Here is a 26,468-nt window from a genome sequence, read left to right as displayed (position 1 = left end):
TGTGACGTCACACAGTGCTGCCAATGTAAACAAACAATGGGAATACCACAGCAAGATCTAGCGACATTAGCTCGGATTCAAACTCGAATTTCAGCGACTTAAGCTACTCAACAGATTACGCATGTATTGAAACAGATGGTTGGAGTATGAAAATATTGAAGAAGAAACTGAAAATATTGAGCGAATAGCTATTGACGCTATTCATAGCCATAGCATGGCCGAATAGTTGCGTTAGCATCGCCGGTAAAATGTGCGGACCAAACGATCAGGACTTTCGCATCTTTCGACACTGGAGCAACTTAAATCCGTCGATTGGTAAGTGTTTGTTTCGCATTGAATGTGGGTGGAAGGAAACGTAATATAGTTGCAAATGCATCTACAGGTTATCCATACATCTCTGTGCCATGTCTGCTTTAGCACCGCCGGTAAATAGCATGTTAGCATCGATTAGCGTAGCATGTTAGCATCGATTAGCTGGCAGTCAACATCAACAAAACTCACCTTTGTGATTTCGTTGACTATCGTTGCAAATGCATCTGCAGGTTATCCATACATCTCTGTGCCATGTCTGTCATCGCCGGTCAAATGTGGAGACACTTTGGTACATTCAATGGGGGTCTGGTGGCAGACACTTTGGCATCTTCGGGCCAGTGGTGCAACTTTAATCCCTCCCTGTTAGTGTTGTTACACCCTCCGACAACACACCGTCGAGGCATGATGTCTCCAAGGTTCCAAAAAATAGTAAAAAAAACGGAAAATAACAGAGCTGAGACCCAATGTTTACAATATGTTGAAAATGAAAATGGCGGCTGTGTTACCTCGGCGACGTCACATTCTGACGTCATCGCCTCCAGCGCGATAAACAGAAAGGCGTTTAACTCGCCAAAATTCACCCATTTAGAGTTCGGAAATCGGTTAAAAAAATAGATGGTCTTTTTTCTGCACCATCAAGGTATATATTGACGCTTACATAGGTCTGCTGATAATGTTCCCCTTTAAACGGGGATAGCAGGTCCATTCTATGTGTCATACTCGATCATTTCGCGATATTGCCATATTTTTGCTGAAAGGATTTAGTAGCGAACATCGACGATAAAGTTCGCAACTTTTGGTCGCTAATAAAAAAGCCTTGCCTGTACCGGAAATAGCAGACGATGTGCGCGTGACGTCACGGGTTGTGGAGCTCCTCACATCTGAACATTGTTTACAACAGTGGTTCCCAAAGTGGGCGATACCGCCCCCCTGGGGGCGGTGGAAAGATCTGGGGGGGGCGGTGAGGAAGAAGGGGGCGGTAGGGGGGCGGCAGTCCGAAGTCGAAGTCAGAAGTTCGAACGTTTGACGATTTGTACACAACACATGCAGCAGGACGAGTCAGTGGACGACGCATCAGGGTCCGGTTACCACACGCCGCTCTGGCCCAGTCAGATCCGACAGCATAGACTACAAAAGCAAAAGCTCGGGTTTGTAATTTCAAGCTTGTAATGTTCAGAATTTTATCTTATAATAAAAACCGCATTCTGTCGGTCAACATCATCTTGAGTTCAAGTCAACATGAAATTGGGGACTCGCCAGAACGCGCCGTGTTGTCTTGTGTTGAGCTGGTTAGGGTGGTATTTACCATTCTATGTTGCTGAAACAGTTAAAACTGCTAAAAAATAAATTGGTTTACTAAATTGGGTTTTATTTGTGAAATACACATTTGTGTTTAACCTTTCTCTTTTCAAATTGCAGCATACCAAATAGCAAGAAAGAGGTGTTTGTTTCCATATGTGTCTGGGGGGGGGGGCGCTAGGAATTCACTGGGGAGCCAAGGGGGCGCCAGCCTGCAAAAGTTTGGAAACCATTGGTTTACAATCATAGCCAGCAGCAGCTAGAGCTATTCGGACCGAGAATGCAACAATTTCCCCATTAATTTGAGCGAGGATGAAAGATTCGTGGATGAGGAAATTTAGAGTGAAGGACTAGAAGAAAAAAAAAAAGGGCGATTGCAGTGAGAGCGATTCAGGTGTTATTAAACACATTTACTAGGAGAATTCTGGAAAATCCCTTATCTGCCTATTGTGTCGCTAGTGTTTTAGTGAGATTAAATGGTACCTGAATGTCGGAGTGGTGTGGCCACGGGTGTGTTGACGCCAGAGTCTCTGAGGGAAGTCACGAAGCTGCAGCTCCGCTGATGTCTCCGGTAAGAGGCGACTTATTACCAAAATGTTCTCACCGAAAACTGCCGGTTGACATGTAGATAGATAGATAGTACTTTATTGATTCCTTCAGGAGAGTTCCCTTCAGGAAAATTAAAATTCCAGCAGCAGTGTACAGAGTTGAGATCAATTTAAATAAAAGTAAAAAGTAAATAGTAAGATATAATAAATAATAATTATAATTAAAGATAAAATATGAGATAAATAGTCGGGATCCATGTTCGCTTGACCGCTCTGATCCATAGTAAAGCTTCATCTTCGGGGATTTTAAACAAGGAACCACCGGCTGTGTTTGTGTGGCTAAAAGCTTCCCACCTCCATCTTTCTACTTGAGTCACTAGAGAAAAAGCGCTATATAAATATAATTCACTTCACTTCACTTCACTTCTCCATTATTAATTGAACAAATTGCAAAAGATTCAGCAACACAGAAGTCGATTAAAGCAGACTACTTGTAGCTTGGATCGGGCCGGAAAAAAATGTCTGCTAAAACCGGTGACGTCAAACGCGCGCGTCATCAAACGTGTCATCATACCGACGTTTTCAACACGACACTTGGCGGGAAATTTAAAATTGCAATTTAGTAAACTAAAAAGGCCGTATTGGCATGTGTTGCAATGTTAATATTTCATCATTGATATATAAACTATCAGACTGCGTGGTCGCTAGTAGTGGCTTTCAGTAGGCCTTTAACGCCGAGATTGTGTGACATTCACCACGCCAACTAGTGGTGGGGAGGCTCCTAACTGTTAGCTGTGGTTGGAGAGACAGCAGGCATCATGAGACGGGGTGGCAGGGCCCCCTTAATAGAAGTGAAACCAGGCCGTGTGACCTTGAAGCTTCTTATTGCATCGACAAGTCAGAAGGTCCGCTTGTGAGCTGCTGGTCTTCCTCCCTCAGGGCGGCAGCTTTGTCGCATCCTCGATTACCAACCGTCTCCTGAGAGTCAGCGCGGACGCTTCCGGAAGGCCGCAGCACCGAGCGCTGCATCAGGGCCAGGGCGTGTTGTCAGGCATCGGACGCCGGGTGTCCAGCCTGTTTGGCATCCTGTCGCCGCCCGCCAACGACGCCGTGAGTCCCACGTTCTTCTCCAAGCGCACGATGGCCTCCAGAACGTAACAGCTGTTCTTGTTGTTGTTGTTTCAGCTTCACAGCGTGCTGTGGGTGGGCGGAGCCAGCAGCCTCTACACGCTGACCGGTTCCCGCCTAAGCAAGTGGGAAGTGGACGTGAGCTCGGAGCAGCAGACCATCAGCTGGGACGCCCAGCGAGCTCTGACCGAGAGCGTCGCCGACGCCATCTGGGTCAGTCGACCAGCCAATCAGAAGCCTTTTGTCCACTCAGCTGGAAAAGTCCACTTTCTTAGTATTTGTGTGTAAACTAAACACTTAGTGGCGTTTTAGCTCTTATTTCCAAAATGGTGTACACTACTGAATTGGGGTCTTATGGCCACTTATGTGTACACTCATACCGCCATCTGGTGGTGTCAGAAGAGTATAACATACAATGGAAAGGTGTAAAAATAAGAATTAGCATGTCACTAAACATGAAGTACACGTTTGTGTACTTATGGACTAAGTGCATCATATCAAAAGATGATTCTTAGTTTTTATTCTAATTAGGGTCCAATAAGCCCAAATAGCAAGGAGAAATAAAAAAAAAGCATGTAAACAAACCTTAAGAGGTTAATTAATCACCATTTTCATCTTCTCCATGAACCACTGGCTTGTGGCTTACACACGTCTACCATGAATTGATTAACGTGGACCCTGACTTAAACAAGTTGAAAAACTTATTGGGGTGTTACCATTTAGTGGTCAATTGTACGGAATATGTACTGAACTGTGCAATTTACTGATAAAAGTATCAATCAATAGCGCTAAGTAGCTAATGTCCTGCCTGCCACAAAAGTAAAAAAATTTTCCCCTAAAAATTCTGTTCATTCAGGTGTATTTGTGCTATTTTCCGTAGTCCAAAAAAATCCCAGTTTTCCTGAAATACCCAAATTTCCAGGAAATTACTATTCACATAAATGGACAATCTTTTCAAGTTCCTCATTTCCTGATTTTTTTTTTAATTTATTGCACAAACGATACAATCCCTTGACACATTTCACTCATTCCGGACATTCAAACTACCAGTTTTATGAGCTAATAAGAAAAAAACTCCAGGAAAGTCCTATTTAAAATAAATGGACAATCTTTTCAAGTTCCTCAATTCCCGACTTTTTTAAATTCCACAAACGATACGAACCATTAAAACATTTCACTCATTCTGTGCGATTAAACTACCAATTTTCTGAGTTTAATAAAAAAAAAAAACTCCAGGAAAGTCCTATTTAAAATAAATGGAGAATTTTTCAAGTTCATCAATTCCCACATTTTTCATTTCCACAAATGATGCGACCCATTGACATATTTTACTCATCCTGGAAATTTAAACGACCAATTTTCTGAATTTAATTATTAAAAAAAACTCCAGGAAATTCCCATTGAAATAAATAGACATTCTTTTGAAGTTTCTCAATTCCCACAAACAATATGAACCCTTAACACATTTCACTCATTCTAGACATTCAAACTACCAGTTTTCTGAGTTTATTACAAAAAAAAAACCTCCAGGAAATTCCCATTGAAATAAATGGATAATCTTTTCAAGTTTCTCAATTCCCACATTTTTTAACTCCACAAACGATACAAACCCTTAACACATTTCACTCATCCTGGACATTCACACTACCAACTTTCTGAGTTTAATTAAAAAAAAAGTCCTGGAAATTCCCACTAAAACAAATGGACTATCTTTGCAAGTTCCACAATTTCCACATTTTTCAATTCCACAAATATTACGACCCGTTACCACATTTCATTCATCTTGGTAATTTAAACGACCAATTTTCTGAGGTTATTAAAAAACAAACTCCAGGAAATTCCCATTGAAATAAATGGACAACCTTTAAAGTTTCTCAATTCCCACATTTTCTAACTCCGCAAACGATACAAACCATTCACACATCCTGGACATTCAAACTACCAATTTTCTGAGTTTAATGAAAAAAACTCCGGGAAATTCCCGTTGAAACAAATGAACAATATTTTCAAGTTCCTCAATTCCCGGCTTTTTAAAATTCCACAAATGATGTGAACCATTAACACATTTCACTCATTCTGGACAATTAAGCTACCAATTTTCTGATTTTAATCGGGAAAAAAACTCCAGGAAATTCCCTTTTAAAACAAATAGACAAACCGGAAACCCTTAACGCCTTAACTGGTTCCGGTTTGGTGGCCGCAGGATTAGGTCTCTGCTTTTTGCAGATGATGTAGTCCTGATGGCTTCATCTGACCAGGATCTTCAGCTCTCACTGGATCGGTTCGCAGCAGAGTGTGAAGCGACCGGAATGAGATTCAGCACCTCCAAGTCCGAGTCCATGGTTCTCGCCCGGAAAAGGGTGGAGTGCCATCTCCGGGTTGGGGAGGAGACCCTGCCCCAAGTGGAGGAGTTCAAGTACCTAGGAGTCTTGTTCACGAGTGAGGGAAGAGTGGATGGTGAGATCGACAGGCGGATCGGTGCGGCGTCTTCAGTAATGCGGACGTTGTATCGATCTGTTGTGGTGAAGAAGGAGCTGAGCCGGAAGGCAAAGCTCTCAATTTACCAGTCGATCTACGTTCCCATCCTCACCTATGGTCATGTGCTTTGGGTCATGACCGAAAGGATAAGATCACGGTACAAGCGGCCAAAATGAGTTTCCTCCGCCGGGTGGCGGGTCTCTCCCTTAGAGATAGGGTGAGAAGCTCTGCCATCCGGGAGGAACTCAAAGTAAAGCCGCTGCTCCTTCACATGGAGAGGAGCCAGATGAGGTGGCTCGGGCATCTGGTCAGGATGCCACCCGAACGCCTCCCTAGGGAGGTGTTTAGGGCACGTCCAACCGGTAGGAGGCCACGGGGAAGACCAAGGACACGTCGGGAAGACTATGTCTCCCGGCTGGCCTGGGAACGCCTCGGGATCCCCCGGGAAGAGCTAGACGAAGTGGCTGGGGAGAGGGATATCTGGGCTTCCCTGCTTAGGCTGTTGACCCCGCGACCCGACCTCGGATAAGCGGAGGATGATGGATGGATGGAAACAAATAGACAATCTTTTCAAGTTCCTCAATTCCCACATTTTCTAACTCCACAAACAATACGAACTCTTAACACATTTAAAACTACCAATTTTTTGTGAGTTTAATTAAAAAAAAAAAAAACTTTAGGAAATTCCCATTAAAATAAATGGACTATATTTTCAGGTTCCTTAATTCCCACATTATTTTTTAACCCCACAATTTTTATGACATTTTTTAATGTTTTAACCCTATTAATTATGAATTTTATTACATGATGCCTTTTGGGAAGTATGCAAACTGTTTTTTTTAGTTTTTAGTGTGCATGTACATTTTAGCACGCTAATGTCAGCACAGTAATCCTTTCAGGTTAAAACGTACATATTGAGCTCATGTAACAGTATAAAATGTTAGCATTATTTGAAAGGCTCAATGTTTTTATGAAATTTTCTGATGTTTGTGCCGCCGCGTTTCCTCCACCAGGGCTCGGAGAGCAACTACGAGGAGATGCGTGACGGCATCAACGTGAGCTTTTTGGACTTGAAGCTCAGCCAGTGAGTGGTTGTCTTCTTTTAGCTGCACTTTTAGGCATGTGGAGTCCAAACCGAGCCGCCTGCTGTGCTTCCAGGGCCGGCTTGGTGCTCCTGGTGGCCGCCTGGCACCCGGCCGACACCCCCTGCCTCGTCTACTTCTGCCTGGTCACCTTGCAGGACTTGGGCACCGCCATTTCCAACTCGTTCACTGTGGAGGTCACCAAATACAACCCCCCCTTCCAGGTCAGCTCCCATTGGGCTTCCGGTCGCCATAGCGACGGCACTGATGAGTATCCACGGTGTTTTGCCAGAGCGAAGCCGAGCTGCACGCCACGCGTCTCTTGCTGCCGCCGTCCCCCGGCCTCACCGCCTTCCTCTACAACGAGGAGCTGGTCTTCGCCTGCTCCACAGGAAGCAGCCGAGGGGGTCTTCCTGACGAGAGGATCCCTTTCAACTCACCCGGTGGGCTCCTCGCGCTCCAGAGCCCACCGTGACCTCGGACGTGACCTTGTGGTGTCCCCGCAGGTGACGGCGTGCGCGGGGGCGGCTGCTGCGCCAACCTGCCCGTCTTCTTCTCCCAGAACAGCGGCCTGGTGGCGGTGGTGGCCCGGGAGAGCGCCTCCATCCTGCCGGAGACCGTGGAAGACTCCCTGTGCTCGTCTCTGGCGGCGGCGCCGGAGGTAGAGCGCCAAAATGAGGTCTTCTGCAGAGTGACGAGTGCTGATTGTTGTTCTGCTAAAGGTGTCCATGATGGAGCAGCACGGTCGAGCCGAACTTGTAGCTCAGGAGGACAAACCCAAGCTCCTGAAGGCAGCCTTCCTGCAGTTCTGCCGGTACCAAACTAACTTGTTGCTGTAATGTTTGGTCATGTAGCTCAAGGGTAATGACCACGTGGTCTTCGTCCTCAGCAACGATCTTCTGGGTGCTCAGACGCTCACCGATGAGCTTTTCCCCGCCGGCTGCGAAGGAGGCGAGCTGGACGCCATGGTGACCCGCATCAACCTGGACCTGCTGGACGACTACCCCGCCTCCGACCCCCGCTGGGCCGAGTCGGTGCCTGACGGTGAGGTTGAAGTTTATGTTGTCATCTATGAACGCATGCTTGAGGATTGAAGTTTATGTTGTCATCTATGAACGCATGCTTGAGGTTTGAAGTTTCTGTTGTCTATGAACACATGCTTGAGGATTCAAGTTTATGTTGTGGTCTATGAGCGCATGCTTGAGTTATGAAGTTTATGTTGTTGTCTATGAACGCATGCTTGAGGAGTGAAGTTTTCAGTTGTCGTCTATGAACGCATGCTTCAGGATTGAAGTTTGTTGTCTATGAAGGCATGCTTGAGGATTGAAGTTTATGCTGTCATCTATGAGCGCATGCTTAAGTTATGAAGTTTTTGTTGTCTATGAAGGCATGCTTGAGGAGTGAAATTTTCAGTAGTCTATGAACGCATGCTTGAGGGTTGAAGTTTGTTGTCTATGAAGGCATACTTGAGGATTGAAGTTTATGTTGTTGTCTATGAGCGCATGCTTGAGAGTTGAAGTTTGTTGTTGTTTATGAACGCATGCTTGAGGATTAAAGTTTGTCTATGAACGCATGCTTGATGATTAAAGTTTGTTGTCTATGAACGCATGCTTGAAGATTGAAGTTTATGTTGTCTATGAACGCATGCTTGATGATTGAAGTTTATGTTGTCATCTATGAGCGCATGCTTAAGTTATGAAGTTTTTGTTGTTGTCTATGAAGGCATGCTTGAGGAGTGAAGTTTTAAGTTGTTGTCTATGAACGCATGCTTGAGGAGTGAAGTTTGTGTTGTCTATGAACACATGCTTGAGGATTGAAGTTCATGTTGTCTATGAACGCATGCTTGAGGATTGAAGTTTATGTTGTCTATGAACGCATGCTTGAGGATTGATGTTTGTTGTCTATGAACGCATGGTTGAGGAATGAAGTTTGTTGTTGTCTATGAACACATGCTTGAGGATTGAAGTTCATGTTGTCTATGAACGCATGCTTGAGGATTGAAGTTTATGTTGTCTATGAACGCATGCTTGAGGATTGAAGTTTGTGTTGTCAATGAACGCCTGCTTGAGGATTGAAGTTTGTTGTCTATGAACGCATGGTTGAGGAATGAAGTTTGTTGTTGTCTATGAACGCATGCTTGAGGATTGAAGTTTATGTTGTCTATGAACGCATGCTTGATGATTGAAGTTTATTTTGTTGTCTATGAGCGCATGCTTAAAGATTGAAGCTTATGTTGTCTTTGAACGGATGTTTGATGATTGACGTTTATGCTGTCTATGAACTATGAACTAGAGGGGGGGGGTTTCCCACATCTGAGGTCCTCTCCAAGGTTTCTCATAGTCAGCATTGTCACTGGCGTCCCACTGAATGTGAATTCTCCCTGCCCACTGGGTGTGAGTTTTCCTTGCCCTTTTGTGGGTTCTTCCGAGGATGTTGTAGTCGTAATGATTTGTGCAGTCCTTTGAGACATTTGTGATTTGGGGCTATATAAATAAACATTGATTGATTGATTGACATGCTTGAGGATTGAAGTTCATGTTTTCTATGAACGCATGCTTGAGGATTTAAGTTCATGTTGTCTATGAACGCATGAGTGAGAATTGAAGTGTATGTTTATGAACGCATGCTTGAGGATTGATGTTTGTTGTCGTCTATGAATGCATGCTTGAGGATATATTATTGTGTATGTCATTGTTTTTTAGTATTTATTATTATTTTGTTTTGAATTGTTGTATTTTGCCTGTCATTGTTGTTTTGTATGTCATTGTTGTATTTTGTATGTGTTTGTTGTATATTATTGTGTATGTCATTGTTTTGTACGTAATTGTTTATTATTTTGTATCGTTGTATTTTGCATGTTATTTGTTTGTATAATTGTGGTTTTGCATGTCATTGTTTTTTTGTATGTCATTGTTGTATATTATTGTGTATGTCATTGTTGTGTTTTGTATGTCATTGTTGTTTTGTATGTGTTTGTTGTATATTATTGTGTATGTCATTGTTGTGTTTTGTATGTTTGTTGTATATTGTGTACGTCATTGTTGTGTTTTGTATGTCATTGTTTTATATTATTGTGTATGTCATTGTTGTGTTTTGTATGTGTTGTATATTATTGTGTACGTCATTGTTGTGTTTTGTATGTCATTGTTGTATATTATTGTGTATGTCATTGTTGTGTTTTGTATGTGTTTGTTGTATATTATTGTGTACGTCATTGTTGTTTTGTATATCATTGTTGTATATTATTGTGTATGTCATTGTTGTGTTTTGTATGTCATTGTTGTTTTGTATGTGTTTGTTGTATATTATTCTGTCATTGTTTATTATTTTGCATATCATTATTTTTTGTATAATTGTGGTTTTGCATGTCATTGTTGTTTTGTATTTCATTGTTGTATATTATTGTGTATGTCATTGTTGTGTTTTGTATGCTTTTGTTGTATGTTATTTTACATTTCATCGGTTTTTTGTATAATTGTTTTGTATGTCATTGTTGTATTTTGTATGTCTTTGTTGTATATTATTGTGTATGTCATTGTTTTGTACGTAATTATTTTGTATTGTTGTATTTTGCATGTTATTTGTTTGTATAATTGTGGTTTTGCATGTCATTGTTTTTTTGTATGTCATTGTTGTATATTATTGTGTATGTCATTGTTGTGTTTTGTATGTCATTGTTGTTTTGTATGTGTTTGTTGTATATTGTGTACGTCATTGTTGTTTTGTATGTCATTGTTGTATATTATTGTGTATGTCATTGTTGTGTTTTGTATGTATTTGTTGTATATTATTGTGTACGTCATTGTTGTGTTTTGTATGTCATTGTTGTATATTATTGTGTACGTCATTGTTGTGTTTTGTATGTCATTGTTGTATGTCATTGTTGTGTTTTGTATGTGTTTGTTGTATATTATTGTGTATGTCATTGTTGTGTTTTGTATGTCATTGTTGTTTTGTATGTGTTTGTTGTATATTGTGTACGTCATTGTTGTGTTTTGTATGTCATTGTTGTATATTATTGTGTATGTCATTGTTGTGTTTTGTATGTATTTGTTGTATATTATTGTGTACGTCATTGTTGTGTTTTGTATGTCATTGTTGTATATTATTGTGTACGTCATTGTTGTGTTTTGTATGTCATTGTTGTATGTCATTGTTGTGTTTTGTATGTGTTTGTTGTATATTATTGTGTACGTCATTGTTGTTTTGTATGTCATTGTTGTATATTATTGTGTATGTCATTGTTTTTTTGTATGTCATTGTTGTTTTGTATGTTTTTGTTGTATATTATTCTGTGTCATTGTTTATTATTTTGCATATCATTATTTTTTGTATAATTGTGGTTTTGCATGTCATTGTTGTTTTGTATTTCATTGTTGTATATTGTGTATGTCATTGTTGTGTTTTGTATGCTTTTGTTGTATGTTATTTTACATTTCATTGTTTTTTGTATAATTGTTTTGTATGTCATTGTTGTATTTTGTATGTCTTTGTTGTATATTATTGTGTATGTCATTGTTTTGTACGTAATTATTTTGTATTGTTGTATTTTGCATGTCATTATTTTTTGTATAATTGTGGTTTTGCATGTCATTGTTGTGTTTTGTATGTCATTATTGTATAATGTTGTGTGTCACTGTTGTGTTTTGTATGTCTGTTGTATATTATTGTATGTCATTGTTTTTTGTATGTCATTATTGTAAAATATTGTGTGTCCCTGTTGTGTTTTGCATGTCATTATTGTATGTTGTGTATGTCATTGTTTTGGATCTTACTATTGTGTATTGAATTGTTGTGTTTTGCATGTCATTATTGTATGTTATTTAGCATGTGATTGTTGTGTTGTGTATGTCATTATTGTATGTTATTTAGCATGTAATTGTTGTGTCGTGTATGTCATTGTTTTGGACGTAATTATTTTGTATTGTTGTGTTTTGCATGTCATTGTTGTGTTTTGTATGTCATTATTGTATAATGTTGTGTGTCACTGTTGTGTTTTGTATGTCTGTTGTATATTATTGTCTGTCATTGATTTTTTTTGTATGTCATTATTGTAAAATATTGTGTGTCCCTGTTGTGTTTTGCATGTCATTATTGTATGTTGTGTATGTCATTGTTTTGAATCTTGTTATTGTGTATTGAATTGTTGTTTTGCATGTCATTATTGTATGTTATTTAGCATGTAATTGTTGTGTATGTCATTATTGTATGTTATTTAGCATGTAATTGTTGTGTTGTGTATGTCATTATTGTATGTTATTTATCATGTAATTTTTGTGTTTTGCATGTCATTATTGTATGTTATTTATCATGTAATTGTGTTGTGTATGTCATTATTGTATGTTATTTAGCATGTAATTGTTGTGTTGTGTATGTCATTGTTTTGTACGTAATTATTTTGTATTGTTGTGTTTTGCATGTCATTATTTTTTGTATAATTGTGGTTTTGCATGTCATTGTGTTTTGTATGTCATTATTGTATAATGTTGTGTGTCACTGTTGTGTTTTGTATGTCTTTGTTGTATATTATTGTCTGTCATTGTTTATTTTGCATTTTATTGTTTTTTTGTATGTCATAGTTGTGTTTTGTATGTTATTATTGTAAAATATTGTGTGTCCCTGTTGTGTTTTGCATGTCATTATTGTATGTTGTGTATGTCATTGTTTTGGATGCAATTATTTCTTATTATTGTGTATTGAATTTTTGTGTTTTGCATGTCATTATTGTATGTTATTTAGCATGTAATTGTTGTGCTGTGTATGTCATTATTGTATGTTATTTAGCATGTAATTGTTGTGTTGTGTATGTCATTGTATGTTATTTAGCATGTAATTGTTGTGTTGTGTATGTCATTATTGTATGTTATTTAGCATGTAATTGTTGTGCTGTGTATGTCATTATTGTATGTTATTTAGCATGTAATTGTTGTGTTGTGTATGTCATTATTGTATTTCATTTAGCATGTAATTGTTGTGTTGTGTACGTCATCATTGTGTATTGAACTGTTGTGGTCGTGATTGTTGCAGAGAGTGTTGGCTTCCCGCTGACGTCGCTCATCATCCTGCACCAGCTGGAGGACAAGATGAAGGCCCACAGCTGCTTCATGGACTTCCTGCTGCAGGTACACGCCCACCGCCTCCAGAGTCACGTGACCCTTCACTCACCAGCCCGCTCGCCAGGTGGGCCTGCTGGAGCGACTGGGTCAGGTGACGGTGCGCTCGTCTCCCATGGCGACGCGGCTGCTGCTGTGCGAGCACGCTGAGAAGCTGCAGGCGGCCATGGTCCTGAAGAACCAGCACAGCAAGCACGGCGAGGTGGTCAACGGGGCCATCAGCGCCGCGCTGCGCAGGAAGAACAGCGGCGTGCCCCCCAGCCTCACCGTGGCCGACGTCTTCTTCAGGGAGGTGAGCGTCGGCGAGCAGAACACCCCCCCTTGTGGTCGCAGGCGGCGCTCACATGTCACGTGTGCCACAGGTGTCGCAGATCTCCTCCATCTTTGATTGTCTGCTGGAGGAGGCGGAGAGGAGCGTGCGGGAGAACCCGGTGGACTCGGTGCAGTGGGCCGAGGTGGTTCTGACCGTCAACGCCATCATCAAGGTGAGTGTTGGCGGCGTCTGCCTGGTGACAAAAGGACCAATGTTTGTGACGTTGCAGGACATGCTTCATGCGGCGGTTCAGTACCGAGAGACCAAGGCGTCCATGTACAGAGCTTCTGAGAAGGCCGCCCCAGAACCAGAGTACATCCCGTGGACAGGTGAGGGTCTCAGGCTGCTGCTCCGCCCACACGTCTGATCTCGGCTCCGCCTCCTCCTCCTCCAGCGCTGGGCGGCGTGCGTGCGGTCATCTCGCGCCAACACGAGCTCATCCTGCGCTCCATGTACCCGCACGCCGACTCGGAGCTGCGCAGCGTTTTGTGCGAGCAGCTGGTGGAGCTGTTGGACTTCTACCTGGGCGCTTATGTGGCCCAGCTGCACTCCCTGCAGCAGGCGCCCCCTGCTGGCCAGCAGGAGCGCTACAACAGCCTGGAAATGGAGTACAGCCAGCGGCGAGCCGAGCTGCTGACGCCGCTCCGTGAGTGGACTGTCACACAAATTGTGTGTGTGTGTGTGTTTGTGTGTGTGTGCGCGTGTGTGCGCGTGCGTGCGTGCGTGCAGCTGGATAAACACAAGCCTTATTTTGATTTTTGACGACTCGTGAGCAGATGTTTTCTTTTATCTCAGCCTCCCATTATTGTGCTTAATTATTAATATTTTTTAACCTTTTTGTGTTCTATTTACCTCCTTTTACTTACTACTTTTGCCTTTTGTTTACCTCCTTTTACTTAACACTTTTATCTTCTATTTACCTCTTTTTATTTACTACTTTTATCTTCTATTTACCTCCTTTTACTTAATACTTTTACCTTTTGTTTACCTCCTTTTACTTAATACTTGTATCTTCTATTTACCTCTTTATTTATTTACTACTTGTATCTTCTATTCACCTCATTTTACTTACTACTTTTATCTTCTATTTACCTCCTTTTACTTAATACTTTTATCTTCTATTCACCTCCTTTTACTTAGCGATACTACTTCTATCTTCTATTTACCACCTTTTACTTACTACTTTTTTGGCCCTGTGATGAAGTGTCGACTTGTCCAGGGTGTACACCGCCTTCCACCCGATTGTAGCTGATAGGCACCAGCGCCCTCCGTGACCCCAAAGGGAATAAGCGGTAGAGATGGATGGATGGATGGACTTACTACTTTTATCTTCTATTTACCTCCTTTTACTTACTACGTTTATCTTCTATTTACCTCCTTTTACTTCCTACTTTTATCTTCTATTCACCTCCTTTTACTTAATACTTTTACCTTTTGTTTACCTCCTTTTACTTAATACTTTTATCTTCTATTTACCTCTTTTTATTTACTACTTTTATCTTCTATTTACCTCCTTTTACTTAATACTTTTATCTTCTATTTACCTCCTTTTACTTACTACTTTTATTTTCTATTCACCACCTTCTACTTACTACTTTTATCTTCTATTTACCTCCTTTTACTTACTACTTTTATCTTATATTTACCTCTTTTTATTTACTACTTTTATCTTCTATTTACCTCCTTTTACTTACTACTTTTATCTTCTATTTACCTCCTTTTACTTACTACTTTTATCTTCTATTTACCTCTTTTTATTTACTACTTTTATCTTCTATTTACCTCCTTTTACTTACTACTTTTATCTTCTATTTACCTCCTTTTACTTACTACTTTTATCTTCTATTTACCTCTTTTTATTTACTACTTTTATCTTCTATTTACCTCCTTTTACTTAATACTTTTATCTTCTATTTACCTCCTTTTACTTACTACTTTTATTTTCTATTCACCACCTTCTAATTACTACTTTTATCTTCTATTTACCTCCTTTTACTTACTACTTTTATCTTCTATTTACCTCCTTTTATTTACTGTATTTTGTATCTCTTTTTTACCTTCTAGTTACCTACTTTTAATTTGTTAACCTACTTGTGACCTTTATTTACCCTACTTTCAATCTTTTGTTTTTCAATTTACCTATTTTGTCCCTTTTTTAAGCTACTTTTTTGCCTTCTAGTTACCTTTTTGAACCTACTTGTGACCTTCTAGTTACCTACTTTTATCTTCTATTTACCTCCTTTTACGTACTGTACTGTACTTTGTATCTCTTTTTAACCTTCTAGTTACCTACTTTTTATGTATTGTACTTTTTATCTTTTTTACCTTCTTGTTACCTAATTGTAACCTTTTTTTAACCTCCTTGTGACCTTTATTTACCTACTGTTTACCTACATTTCATCTTTTTTTCATAGTTCTACCTACTTTTACCTTCTAGTTACCTATTTGTGACCTTTACATTCTGTTTACCTGCTTTCTTTCTTTTACTTTACCTATTTTGTTCTCTTTTTTTAAAGCTAATTTTACCTTCTTGCTATATAATTTACCTTCCTTTTTACTTTCTGGTTAAATACTTTTAACCTTTTTTGAACCCACTTGTGACATTTATCTACCGACTGTTTACCTACTTTCAATCTTTTTTTTTTTACTTTCAATTTAACTTTTTGTAATTTTTAGCTACCTTTACCTCCTAGTGACCACTCTCAACTTGTAGTCACCTACTTATAACCGTGAGTGGGCGGCGACACCGGTCGTGGTAAAGCTGGCGGGTTGTCATGGCGACTGGCGGTGTGTGTTGCAGTGGAACTGGGTCAGTACCAGTGGGTGGCGGCGCTGGCAGAGAAGTACTGCGACTTTGACATCCTGGTCCAAATGTGCGAGCTGACCGACAACCAGAGCCGCCTGCAGCACTACATGAGCAAGTTTGCACAGCAGGTATCCCCTTCTCACGCCGTTTGTCCCGTGGCGACCCGGTTGTCAGCTGACACGCCTCTGTCAGAACTTTGCAGACTTCCTGTTCCGCTGGTACATGGAGAAAGGGAAGCGAGGGAAGCTCCTGTCCCAGCCGGCGGCGCAGCACCAAGAGCTGGCGGGCTTCTTGCAGGCCCACCAGCACCTAAGCTGGCTGCACGACATCCACGTACACGACTACCAGAGCGTACGTCCTTCCACTCGCCTTCTTCGCTTTTCCTCCATACAAACAGCGTGCCGGCCCATTCACATAATATATGTGGCTATAACACACACACATAAGTGAATGCAAGGCATACTTGGTCAACAACCATACAGGTCACACTGTGGGTGGCCGTATCAACAACTTTAACACTGTTACAAATATGCGCCACTCTGTGAACCCACACCAAACAAGAATGACAAAACACATTTTGGAAGAACATCTGCACCGTAACACAACAGAACAAATAGCCAGAACCCATTGCAGCACTAACTCTTCCATGGCAACCATTCTCCCAAATTTCTCCCAATTCCCACCAGGACAACAATATTGGGGCCGTGCCTTAAAGGCACTGCCTTTAGTGTCTTCTACAACCTGTCGTCACGTCCGCTTTTCCTCCATACAAACAGCGTGCCGGCCCAGTCACATGCGACTTTTCACACACACATGTAAGTGAATGCAATGCATACTTGGTCAACAACCATACAGGTCACACTGTGGGTGGCCGTATCAACAACTTTAACACTGTTACAAATATGCGCCACTCTGTGAACCCACACCAAACAAGAATGACAAAACACATTTTGGAAGAACATCTGCACCGTAACACAACAGAACAAATAGCCAGAACCCATTGCAGCACTAACTCTTCCATGGCAACAATTCTCACTAACTTATCCCAATTTCCACCCGGACAACAATATTGGGGCCGTGCCTTAAAGGCACTGCCTTTAGCGTCCTCTACAACCTGTCATCATGTCCGCTTTTCCTCCGTACGGCCCATTCACATAATATATGCAGATTTTACACACACACACAAGTGAATGCAAGGCATACTTGGTCACACTGAGGGTGGCCGTATAAACAACTTTAACACTTTTACAAATATGCGCCACACTGTGAAGCCACACCGACCAAGAATGACAAAACACATTTCGGGAGAACATCCGCACCGTAACGCAACAGAACAAATACCCAGAATCCCTTGCAGCACTAACTCTTCCGGGGCAACCATTCTCCCGAATTTCTCTCAATTTCCACCCGGACAACAATATTGGGGCCGTGCCTTAAAGGCACTGCCTTTAGCATCATTTATGACGTGTCATCATGTCCGCTTTTCCTCCATATGGCCCATTCACATATTATATTCAGATTTTACAAACACACATAAGTGAATGCAAGGCATACTTGGTAAAAAGCCATACAGGCCACACTGAGGGTGGCCGTATAAACAACTTTAACACTGTTAGAAATATGCGCCACACTGTGAACCCACACCAAACAAAAAAGGCAAAACACATTTCGGGAGAACATCCGCACCGTAACACAGAAAAAATACCCAGAACACCTTGCGGCACTAACTTTTCCATTCTCCCGAAGTTCTTCCAATTTCCACCCGGACAACAATATTGGGGCCGTACCTTTTAAAGGCACTGCCTTTAGCGTCCTCCATGACCTGTCATCATGTCCGCTTTTCCTCCATACGGCCCATTCCCATAATATATGCAGATTTTTACACACACACACACAAGTGAATGCAATGTATATTTGGTCAACAGCCACACAGGTCACACTGCGGGTGGCCGTTTAAACAACTTTAACACTGTTACAAATATGCGCAACACAGTGAAGCCACACCGAAAAAGAATGACAAAACACATTTCGGGAGAACACTATAGAATAAATACCCAGAATCCCTTGCAGCACTAACTCTTCTGGGACGCTACTATATACATATTCATAACTTGAGTTGATTTATTCTAGAAAACCTTGTTACATTGTTTAATGCATCACAACAAAATTAGGCACAATAATGTCTTCATTCCACCACTGTTTATATCGTATCGGTTGATATCGGAATCGGTAATTAAGAGTTGGACGATATCAGGGGAAAAAAGCCATTATCGGACATCTCTAGCTCCTGTCCGTGTGTCCGCAGGCCCACAGGACTCTGTCCAGGCAGGCCGACACGGAGACGCGGTACTTCGCCAAGAAGAAGACTCTGCTGGCTCTCAGCAAGCTGGCGGCGCTGGCGTCCGACCTTCCGGAAGACGAGCTGGCCAAGCGGGTGGAAGGTAAACCGCGTGAAGACCAGAGCTCCGGTTCCGGTCCAAACTTGCCTTTTTTTTTTTTTTTTTTATGCGTCCCGGCAGACATGGTGCAGCAGGAGCGCTTCCTGCTGCACCAGGAGACCCTGCCCAGGCAGCTCCTGGAGGACAGGCAGCAGAACCCGGACACCATGCCGCTGCTCAGCGCCTACAAGCTGGTCCAGGTGAGTCCCGCCCCCGCCCCGCCTGTGTCCTGGCGCCGCTTGCCCTGCTCCAACCCCAACTTGTCTGTGCAGCTGTACGTCAGTGACGACAACCGGCGGGCCAACGAATACGACTTCAAGAAGGCTCTGGATCTCCTGGAGTACATCGATCAGGTCTGTAGTTTCCTAGTGAGGCCTTAGCTTGACGCTCCTCAACAGCAAACACAACTCCAGACGCTCTTCTTCCTTTTGTATCGTTTACAAACCCCATTTCCATATGAGTTGGGAAATTGTGTTAGATGTAAATATAAACGGAATATAATGATTTGCAAATCCTTTTCAACCCATATTCAGTTGAATGCACTACAAGACAACATATTTGATGTTCAAACTCAAACTCAATTTTTTTTTGCAAATAATGATTAACTTAGAATTTTATGGCTGCAACACGTGCCAAAGTAGTTGGGAAAGGGCATGTTCACCACTGTGTTACATCACCTTTTCTTTTAAAGGGGAACATTATCACAATTTCAAAAGGGTTAAAAACAATAAAAAACAGTTCCCAGTGGCTTGTTGTATTTTTTGAAGTTTTTTTCAAAATTTTACCGGTCTCGGAATATCCCTAAATAAAGCTTTAAAGTGCCTTATTTTCGCTATCTTCAAAACCACTATCCATTTCCCTGTGACGTCACACAGTGCTGCCAATGTAAACAAACAATGGGAATACCACAGCAAGATATAGCGACATTAGCTCGGATTCAAACTCGGATTTCAGCGACTTAAGCGATTCAACAGATTACGCATGTATTGAAACAGATGGTTGGAGTATGAAAATATTGAAGAAGAAACTGAAGCTATTGTGCGAATAGCTATTGACGCTATTCATAGCCATAGCATGGCCGAATAGCTGCGTTAGCATCGCCGGTAAAATGTGCGGACCAAACGATCAGGACTTTCGCATCTTTTGACACTGGAGCAACTTAAATCCGTCGATTGGTAAGTGTTTGTTTCGCATTAAATGTGGGTGGAAGGAAACGTAATATAGTTGCAAATGCATCTACAGGTTATCCATACATCTCTGTACCATGTCTGCTTTAGCACCGCCGGTAAATAGCATGTTAGCATCGATTAGCATAGCATGTTAGCATCGATTAGCTGGCAGTCAACATCAACAAAAGTCACCTTTGTGATTTCGTTGACTATCGTTGCAAATGCATCTGCAGGTTATCCATACATCTCTGTGCCATGTCTGCTTTAGCATCGCCGGTCAAATGTGGAGACACTCCAGCACATTCAATGGGGGTCTGGCGGCAGACACTTTGGCATCTTCGGGCCAGTGGTGCAACTTGAATCCCTCCCTGTTAGTGTTGTTACACCCTCCGACAACACACCGACGAGGCATGATGTCTCCAAGGTTCCAAAAAATAGTAAAAAAAACGGAAAATAACAGAGCTGAGACCCAATGTTTACAATATGTTGAAAATGAAAATGGCGGCTGTGTTACCTCGGCGACGTCACATTCTGACGTCATCGCCTCCAGCGCGATAAACAGAAAGGCGTTTGATTTGCCAAAATTCACCCATTTAGAGTTCGGAAATCGATTAAAAAAATAGATGGTCTTTTTTCTGCACCATCAAGGTATATATTGACGCTTACATAGGTCTGCTGATAATGTTCCCCTTTAACAACACTCAATAAACGTTTGGGAACTGAGGAAACTAATTGTTGAAGCTTTGAAAGTGGAATTCTTTCCCATTCTTGTTTTATGTAGAGCTTCAGTCGTTACACAGTCCGGGGTCTCCGCTGTCGTATTTTACGCTTCATAATGCGCCACACATTTTTGATGGGAGACAGGTCTGGACTGCAGGCGAGTCAGGAAAGTACCCGCACTCTTTTTTTACGAACACGTGCTGAATGTGGCTTGGCATTGTCTTGCTGAAATAAGCAGGAGCGTCCATGAAAAAGACGGCGCTTAGATTGCAGCATATGTTGTTCCAAAAGCTGTTTGTACCTTTCAGCATTAATGGTGCCTTCACAGATGTGTAAGTTACCCATGCCTTGGGCACTAATACACCCCCATACCATCACAGATGCTGGCTTTTGAACTTTGCGTCAATCACAGTCTCGCTTCCCCGGATGACACGATGTCGAATATTTCCAAAAACAATTTGAAATGTGGACTCGTCAGACCACAGAAGACTTTTCCACTTTGCATCAGTCCATCTTAGATGATCTCAGGCCCAGAGAAGCTGGCAGCGTTTCTGGATGTTGTTGATAAATGGTGTTCGCTTTGCATAGTAGAGCTTTAACTTGCTCTTACAGATGTAACGACAAACTGTATTTAGTGACAGTGGTTTTCTGAAGTGTTCCTGAGCCCATGTGGTGATATCCTTTAGAGATTGATGTCGGTTTTTGATACAGTGTTGCTCAGAGGTCGAAGGCCACGGTCATTCAACGTTGGTTTCCGGCCATGCCGCTTACGTGGAGTGATTTCTCCAGATTCTCTGAACCTTTTGATGATATTATGGACCGTAGATGTTAAAATCCTTAAATTTTTTTGTAAATGCACTTTGAGAAACGTTGTTCTTAAACTGTTTGACTATTTGCTCACGCAGTTGTGGACAAAGGGGTGTACCTCACCCCATCCTTTCTTGTGAAAGACTGAGCATTTTTCGGGAAGCTGTTTTTATACCCAATCATAGCACCCACCTGTTCCCAATTAGCCTGCACACCTGTGGGATGTTCCAAATAAGTGTTTGACGAGCATCCCTCAACTTTATCAGTATGTATTGCCACCTTTGCCAACTTCTTTGTCACATGTTGCTGGCATCAAATTCTAAAGTTGATGATTATTTGCCCAAAAAAAAAAAGTTTATGAGTTTGAACATCAAATATGTTGTCTTTGTAGCATATTCAACTGAATATGTGTTGAAAAGGATTTGCAAATCATTGTATTCTGTTTATATTTACATCGAACACAAATTCCCAACTCATATTGAAACGGGGTTTGTTTTTAAATAAAGTAAATAGTTCCCTTTTGGCTGAATAAACATAAAGCACCTTCCATAAAATGTAAATTTCATGGAAGGGGGCGTCATAGCTCGGTTGGTAGAGTGGCTGTGCCAGCAACTTGAGGGTTCCTGGTTCGATCCCCGCTTCCGCCATCCTAGTCACTGCCATTGTGTCCTTGGGCAAGGCGCTTTACCCACCTGCTCCCAGTGCCACCCATGCAACTTAGATATTGGCTTTCACTATGTAAAAGCGCTTTGAGTACTAGAGAAAAAGTGCTATATAAATATAATTCACCTCACTAAATGAACTTAAACAGCATTTAAGCTCCTACAAGGTCACTTCCTGTTCCTCACCCCCGTCCCCCTAACTGTGTTTGTCCGAGCAGGAAGACGAGGTCAACATCGAGGCGCTCAAGTGTGACATCTTTGGGAAAGTCCTCTCCAGGGACGAGTAAGACACTTTTTTTTTTTGTCCCTGTGTTGCTTTTTTTAAACACACTCTCGTCCCGATTGGCTGATGTTGTGACTCCGCCCCTCACCCAGCTGGTCCTCCGCCGACGGCAGCGACGACCCTCTGGAGGCCGCCAAGGACAGCATCTTTGTCAAGATCCTGCTCAAGCTCCTGGAGGAAGGTAAGAGAGAAGGTGTCCTCGGTCTACCTCAAGGCCCAGGTCAGAGTTTGACGGCATGTGTTTCAGGCGTGCCCCTGCAGACCTACCTGCCGGACGTCAAGGACCTGCTGGACCTGGACCAGCTCAGCACTCTCAAGTCCAAACCTTACTTTGAGTTTGTGCTGAGAGCAAATTATGAGCATTATCTGCAAGCGCAGATGTGAGCGCCCCCCGGTGGCCCAGTTCTGTAAAATACTATTTTCTAAATAAACCTTTCTAGGTTTTTTTTTGTATCTGGACTTTTAAAATAATGTTTTACTTATCTAACATAGAGATTTTAATTTTATTTTTTCCAAAGAACCACATAATGCAATTTTGGTAGATAGCGACAGGTAACAAAAAACATGAGCTAAAAAAGCTACCATGGTAGCGATGCAATGCTAACAGTTAGCATCAGTGAAATACCAAAATATATAACACACAGATCTATTCCTGCTAAATTAGCTTTAAAAAAGTTAGCATGAGTGAAATACCAAAATATTTGACACACAGATGTATTCCTGCTAAATTAGCTTTAAAAACGTGGCATACTAACAGTTAGCATAAGTGAAATGCCAAAATATGACACAAAGATTTATTCCTGTTAAAATGGCTTTAAAAAAGTTAACTTGCTAACAGCATCGGTGAAAAACCAAAATATATAACACACAGATGTATTCCTGCTAAATTAGCTTTAAAAAAGTTAGCATGCTAACAGCATCAGTGAAATACCAAAATATATAACACACAGATCTATTCCTGCTAAATTAGCTTTAAAAAAGTTAGCATGAGTGAAATACCAAAATATTTGACACACAGATGTATTCCTGCTAAATTAGCTTTAAAAAAGTTAGCATGCTAACAGCATCAGTGAAATACCAAAATATATAACACACAGATCTATTTCTGCTAAATTAGCTTTAAAAAAGTTAGCATGAGTGAAATAACAAAATATTTGACACACAGATGTATTCCTGCTAAATTAGCTTTAAAAAACGTGGCATACTAACAGTTAGCATAAGTGAAATACCAAAATATGACACAAATATTTATTCCTGTTAAAATGGCTTTAAAAAAGTTAGCATGCTAACAGCATCAGTGAAATACCAAAATATAACACACAGATGTATTCCTGCTACATTAGCTTAAAAAAAGTTAGCATGCTAACAGTAAGCATGAGTGAAATACCCAAATATATGACACACACATTTATTCCTGTTAAATTAGCTTTAAAAAAGTTAGCATGCTAACAGTTAGCATCAGTGAAATACCAAAATAGGACACAAATGTATACCTGTTTAAATCATATTTTTTTAAAGTTGCATGCTACCAGTTAGCATGAGTGAAATACCCAAATATGACACATTTATTCCTGTTAAATTAGCTTTTAAAAAGTTAGCATGCAAACAGTTAGCATAAGTGAAATACCAAAATAGGACACAAATGTATACCTGTTAAAATTATTTTTTTTAAATGTTGCATGCTACCAGTTAGCATGAGTGAAATACCAAAACATGTGACAGATATATTCCTGCTAGATTAGCTTTAAAAAAGTTAGCATGCGAACAGCATCAGTGAAATACCAGAATATGTGACACACACATGTATACCTGCTAAATTAGCTTTAAATTTTTTTTAGCTTGCTAACAGTTAGCATCAGTTTAATACCAAAATAAATGACACAGCTTTATTACTGCTAGATTAGCTTTAAAAAAAGCTAGCATGCTAACAACAGCAGTAAAATACCAAAATATATGACGGATGTATTCTTGTAAATTAGCTAATAAAAACTAGCATGCTATTGTTAGCATGTTACTTTTCAGAATAAAGTCAAATACATGATAATACATTTGTATTAGTGATTGCAATGTTTTATTTTGGTGGTAAAGTTGTTTATATTTATTGTACGCTACAATCGGTAAACAACAGTTAGATGATGTCACTTCCGCTAAACTACTTCCTGTTGTTGACTTCCGGTATTCGTTCGAAAGCAAGTCATACATGTTGCGGTCTTCTGTTGTCATTTTCTGTTGCTACCCGAAGAAGCAACGCCGCAAGTTGTCTTTAACAAGTTAAAAACATGTTAGTCACGTTAAAAAAGTGTAATAGTGCCGATATGTCGAATAAAATCGTCAAATTAGATACAATGTGTTCAAGTCATCCAGGCAGACGGGAGTCTCCCTCTGCTGGACATTTTGAGACATTACAGTTACATTTGTTTGTGTGTCATTGTTGCAAATATGCAAAGAGGCTATAAGTGTGTTTGTGTCTCTTTGTTAGGGAATTAATGTCCCTTTTGGACAGAGGACCCTATTGTATTTCTAAGGTTTGACTATTATTATACCGCCGCCTCTGAGCTGTAATTTGACCACCTTAACAGGCTTCAAAACTCACCAAATTTAACACACACATCAGGACTGGCGAAAATTGCGAACTAATCAAAAAAACAAAACTCAAAATTGCGCTCCAGCGCCCCCTAGGAATAAAACACAGGCAAAACTGCTAGTAACTCCCTTTAGGAATGTCATAGAGACATGAAACAAAAACCTCTATGTAGGTCTCACTTAGACCTAGATTTCATACACTGATCTCCTTCAGCAAAAATCCACAGGAAGTTGGCAAAAACCCCTTCAAAAAAAAGTTTCCTAAAAAAATGTCATTTTTGCCTCTTTGAGCTGTATTTTTACCCCATTAAAATGCTTCAAAACTCACCAAACTGGACGCACACATCAGGACTGGCGAAAATTGCGATCTAATGAAATTTTTGTTTTTTAAATTGCGCTCTAGCGCCCCTTAGGAAGAAAACACAGACAAAACTGCTTGTAACTTCCGGTAAGAATGTTGTAGAAACATTAAACAAAAACATCTATGTAGTACTCACTTAGAGCCAAAATCAACAGGAAGTTGGCAATTACCCCTTCAAAACACAAGTTTTGTAAAAACCCGTCACCTATTTTCAAACATTATCTCCTCTGAGCGCGTTTGTTGTGTCGGCTTCAATCTCGCACAGGAAAGAGATTGAACCATTCTGATTAAAAGTTGCGCAAAGAGTTTTTCTAATTGCTCCGGTTTTGATTTTACGAGCCTTGAAAGAACCTCTGCGCTGATGCTGCTGTGTTGCTGCTCTCTTAAGATGGCTGCTTAAGAGCAGGAAGCACCAGCGTGACCACACAATGCAGAGAAGGTAGGTAATGTGCGGGTAAAGATATGTTGACAGGGTGAAAGAAGGAGGCACCAGTTTGACTCCAGGATACTGAGAAGGTAGGTAATGTGCAGGTAAAGATATGTTGACTGTGTGATGGCAGGAAGCACCAGCGTGTATGGGTGACAGAAAGAAGCACCAGTGTGACCCCAGGATACAGAGAAGGTAGGTAATGTGCAGGTAAAGATATGTTGACAGGGTGAAAGAAGGAGGCACCAGTTTGACTCCAGGATACTGAGAAGGTAGGTAATGTGCAGGTAAAGATATGTTGACTGGGTGATGGCAGGAAGCACCAACGTGTATGGGTGACAGAAAGAAGCACCAGTGTGACCCCAGGATACAGAGAAGGTAGGTAATGTGCAGGTAAAGATATATTGAATGGGTGATGGCAGGAAGCACCAGTGTGTATGGGTGACAGAAAGAAGCACCAGTGTGACCCCAGGATGCAGGGAAGGTAGGTAATGTGCAAGTAAAGATATGTTGAATGGGTAAAGGCAGGAAACACCAGCAAAAGTCAGTCCCGTCCATCGCTGCTTGCAGCTTTTAATTCTATTTCAGTTTGTCTATGAAGAAATGTTAAAAGTAAACGGTCAAGCTGGGTGTTGAGTCGGGCGTTTCTACACTTCTCAGGAGAACCCTAAACCACTGTTTTTCAACCACTGTGCCGTGGGAAATGATGCTACTTCACCTAATTGGTCCCCAAAAACATTTTTTTGCAGATCAATAATCATCATCTGCGAATAATGTGCCGCCCCAAAAGGGACAAGTGGTAGCAAATGAATGGCTGAATGGAAATAATGGGCCGTTCTATTTTGGTTTCATCTGACCACATGACATTCTCCCAATCCTCTGCTGTATCATCAATGTATCCATTTTGGTATAAACTCAACTCGTGGTGTTTGGAGGAAG

At 41.1% G+C, this 26,468-nt stretch overlaps 1 protein-coding gene across 1 annotated transcript in view; it reads left to right on the top strand.

Annotated features, from left to right (window-relative positions):
- Nucleotides 1-22,615, top strand: part of nup133 (nucleoporin 133) — a 28,923-nt gene extending 6,308 nt beyond the window's left edge. Inside the window, exons 5-25 of the mRNA XM_061915510.1 lie at nucleotides 3,099-3,269; nucleotides 3,345-3,500; nucleotides 6,779-6,849; nucleotides 6,924-7,071; nucleotides 7,140-7,290; nucleotides 7,354-7,508; nucleotides 7,570-7,661; nucleotides 7,737-7,891; nucleotides 12,875-12,969; nucleotides 13,028-13,252; nucleotides 13,323-13,445; nucleotides 13,503-13,602; nucleotides 13,668-13,919; nucleotides 16,074-16,207; nucleotides 16,272-16,430; nucleotides 18,385-18,520; nucleotides 18,599-18,717; nucleotides 18,790-18,870; nucleotides 22,094-22,158; nucleotides 22,251-22,339; nucleotides 22,406-22,615. Coding sequence (XP_061771494.1) covers nucleotides 3,099-3,269; nucleotides 3,345-3,500; nucleotides 6,779-6,849; nucleotides 6,924-7,071; nucleotides 7,140-7,290; nucleotides 7,354-7,508; nucleotides 7,570-7,661; nucleotides 7,737-7,891; nucleotides 12,875-12,969; nucleotides 13,028-13,252; nucleotides 13,323-13,445; nucleotides 13,503-13,602; nucleotides 13,668-13,919; nucleotides 16,074-16,207; nucleotides 16,272-16,430; nucleotides 18,385-18,520; nucleotides 18,599-18,717; nucleotides 18,790-18,870; nucleotides 22,094-22,158; nucleotides 22,251-22,339; nucleotides 22,406-22,542 — 2,814 coding nt within the window. The 3' untranslated portion in view covers nucleotides 22,543-22,615. The remainder of the gene's footprint in view (nucleotides 1-3,098; nucleotides 3,270-3,344; nucleotides 3,501-6,778; nucleotides 6,850-6,923; nucleotides 7,072-7,139; nucleotides 7,291-7,353; nucleotides 7,509-7,569; nucleotides 7,662-7,736; nucleotides 7,892-12,874; nucleotides 12,970-13,027; nucleotides 13,253-13,322; nucleotides 13,446-13,502; nucleotides 13,603-13,667; nucleotides 13,920-16,073; nucleotides 16,208-16,271; nucleotides 16,431-18,384; nucleotides 18,521-18,598; nucleotides 18,718-18,789; nucleotides 18,871-22,093; nucleotides 22,159-22,250; nucleotides 22,340-22,405) is intronic.
- The last annotated feature ends 3,853 nt before the right edge of the window (nucleotides 22,616-26,468 follow it).

This window comes from Nerophis ophidion, linkage group LG01, assembly GCF_033978795.1.
Source record: "Nerophis ophidion isolate RoL-2023_Sa linkage group LG01, RoL_Noph_v1.0, whole genome shotgun sequence".
Classification (NCBI taxonomy): Eukaryota; Metazoa; Chordata; class Actinopteri; order Syngnathiformes; family Syngnathidae; genus Nerophis; species Nerophis ophidion.
The sequence above is the reverse complement of the archived record's forward strand: the minus strand, read 5'-3'. Positions and strand labels throughout refer to the sequence as shown.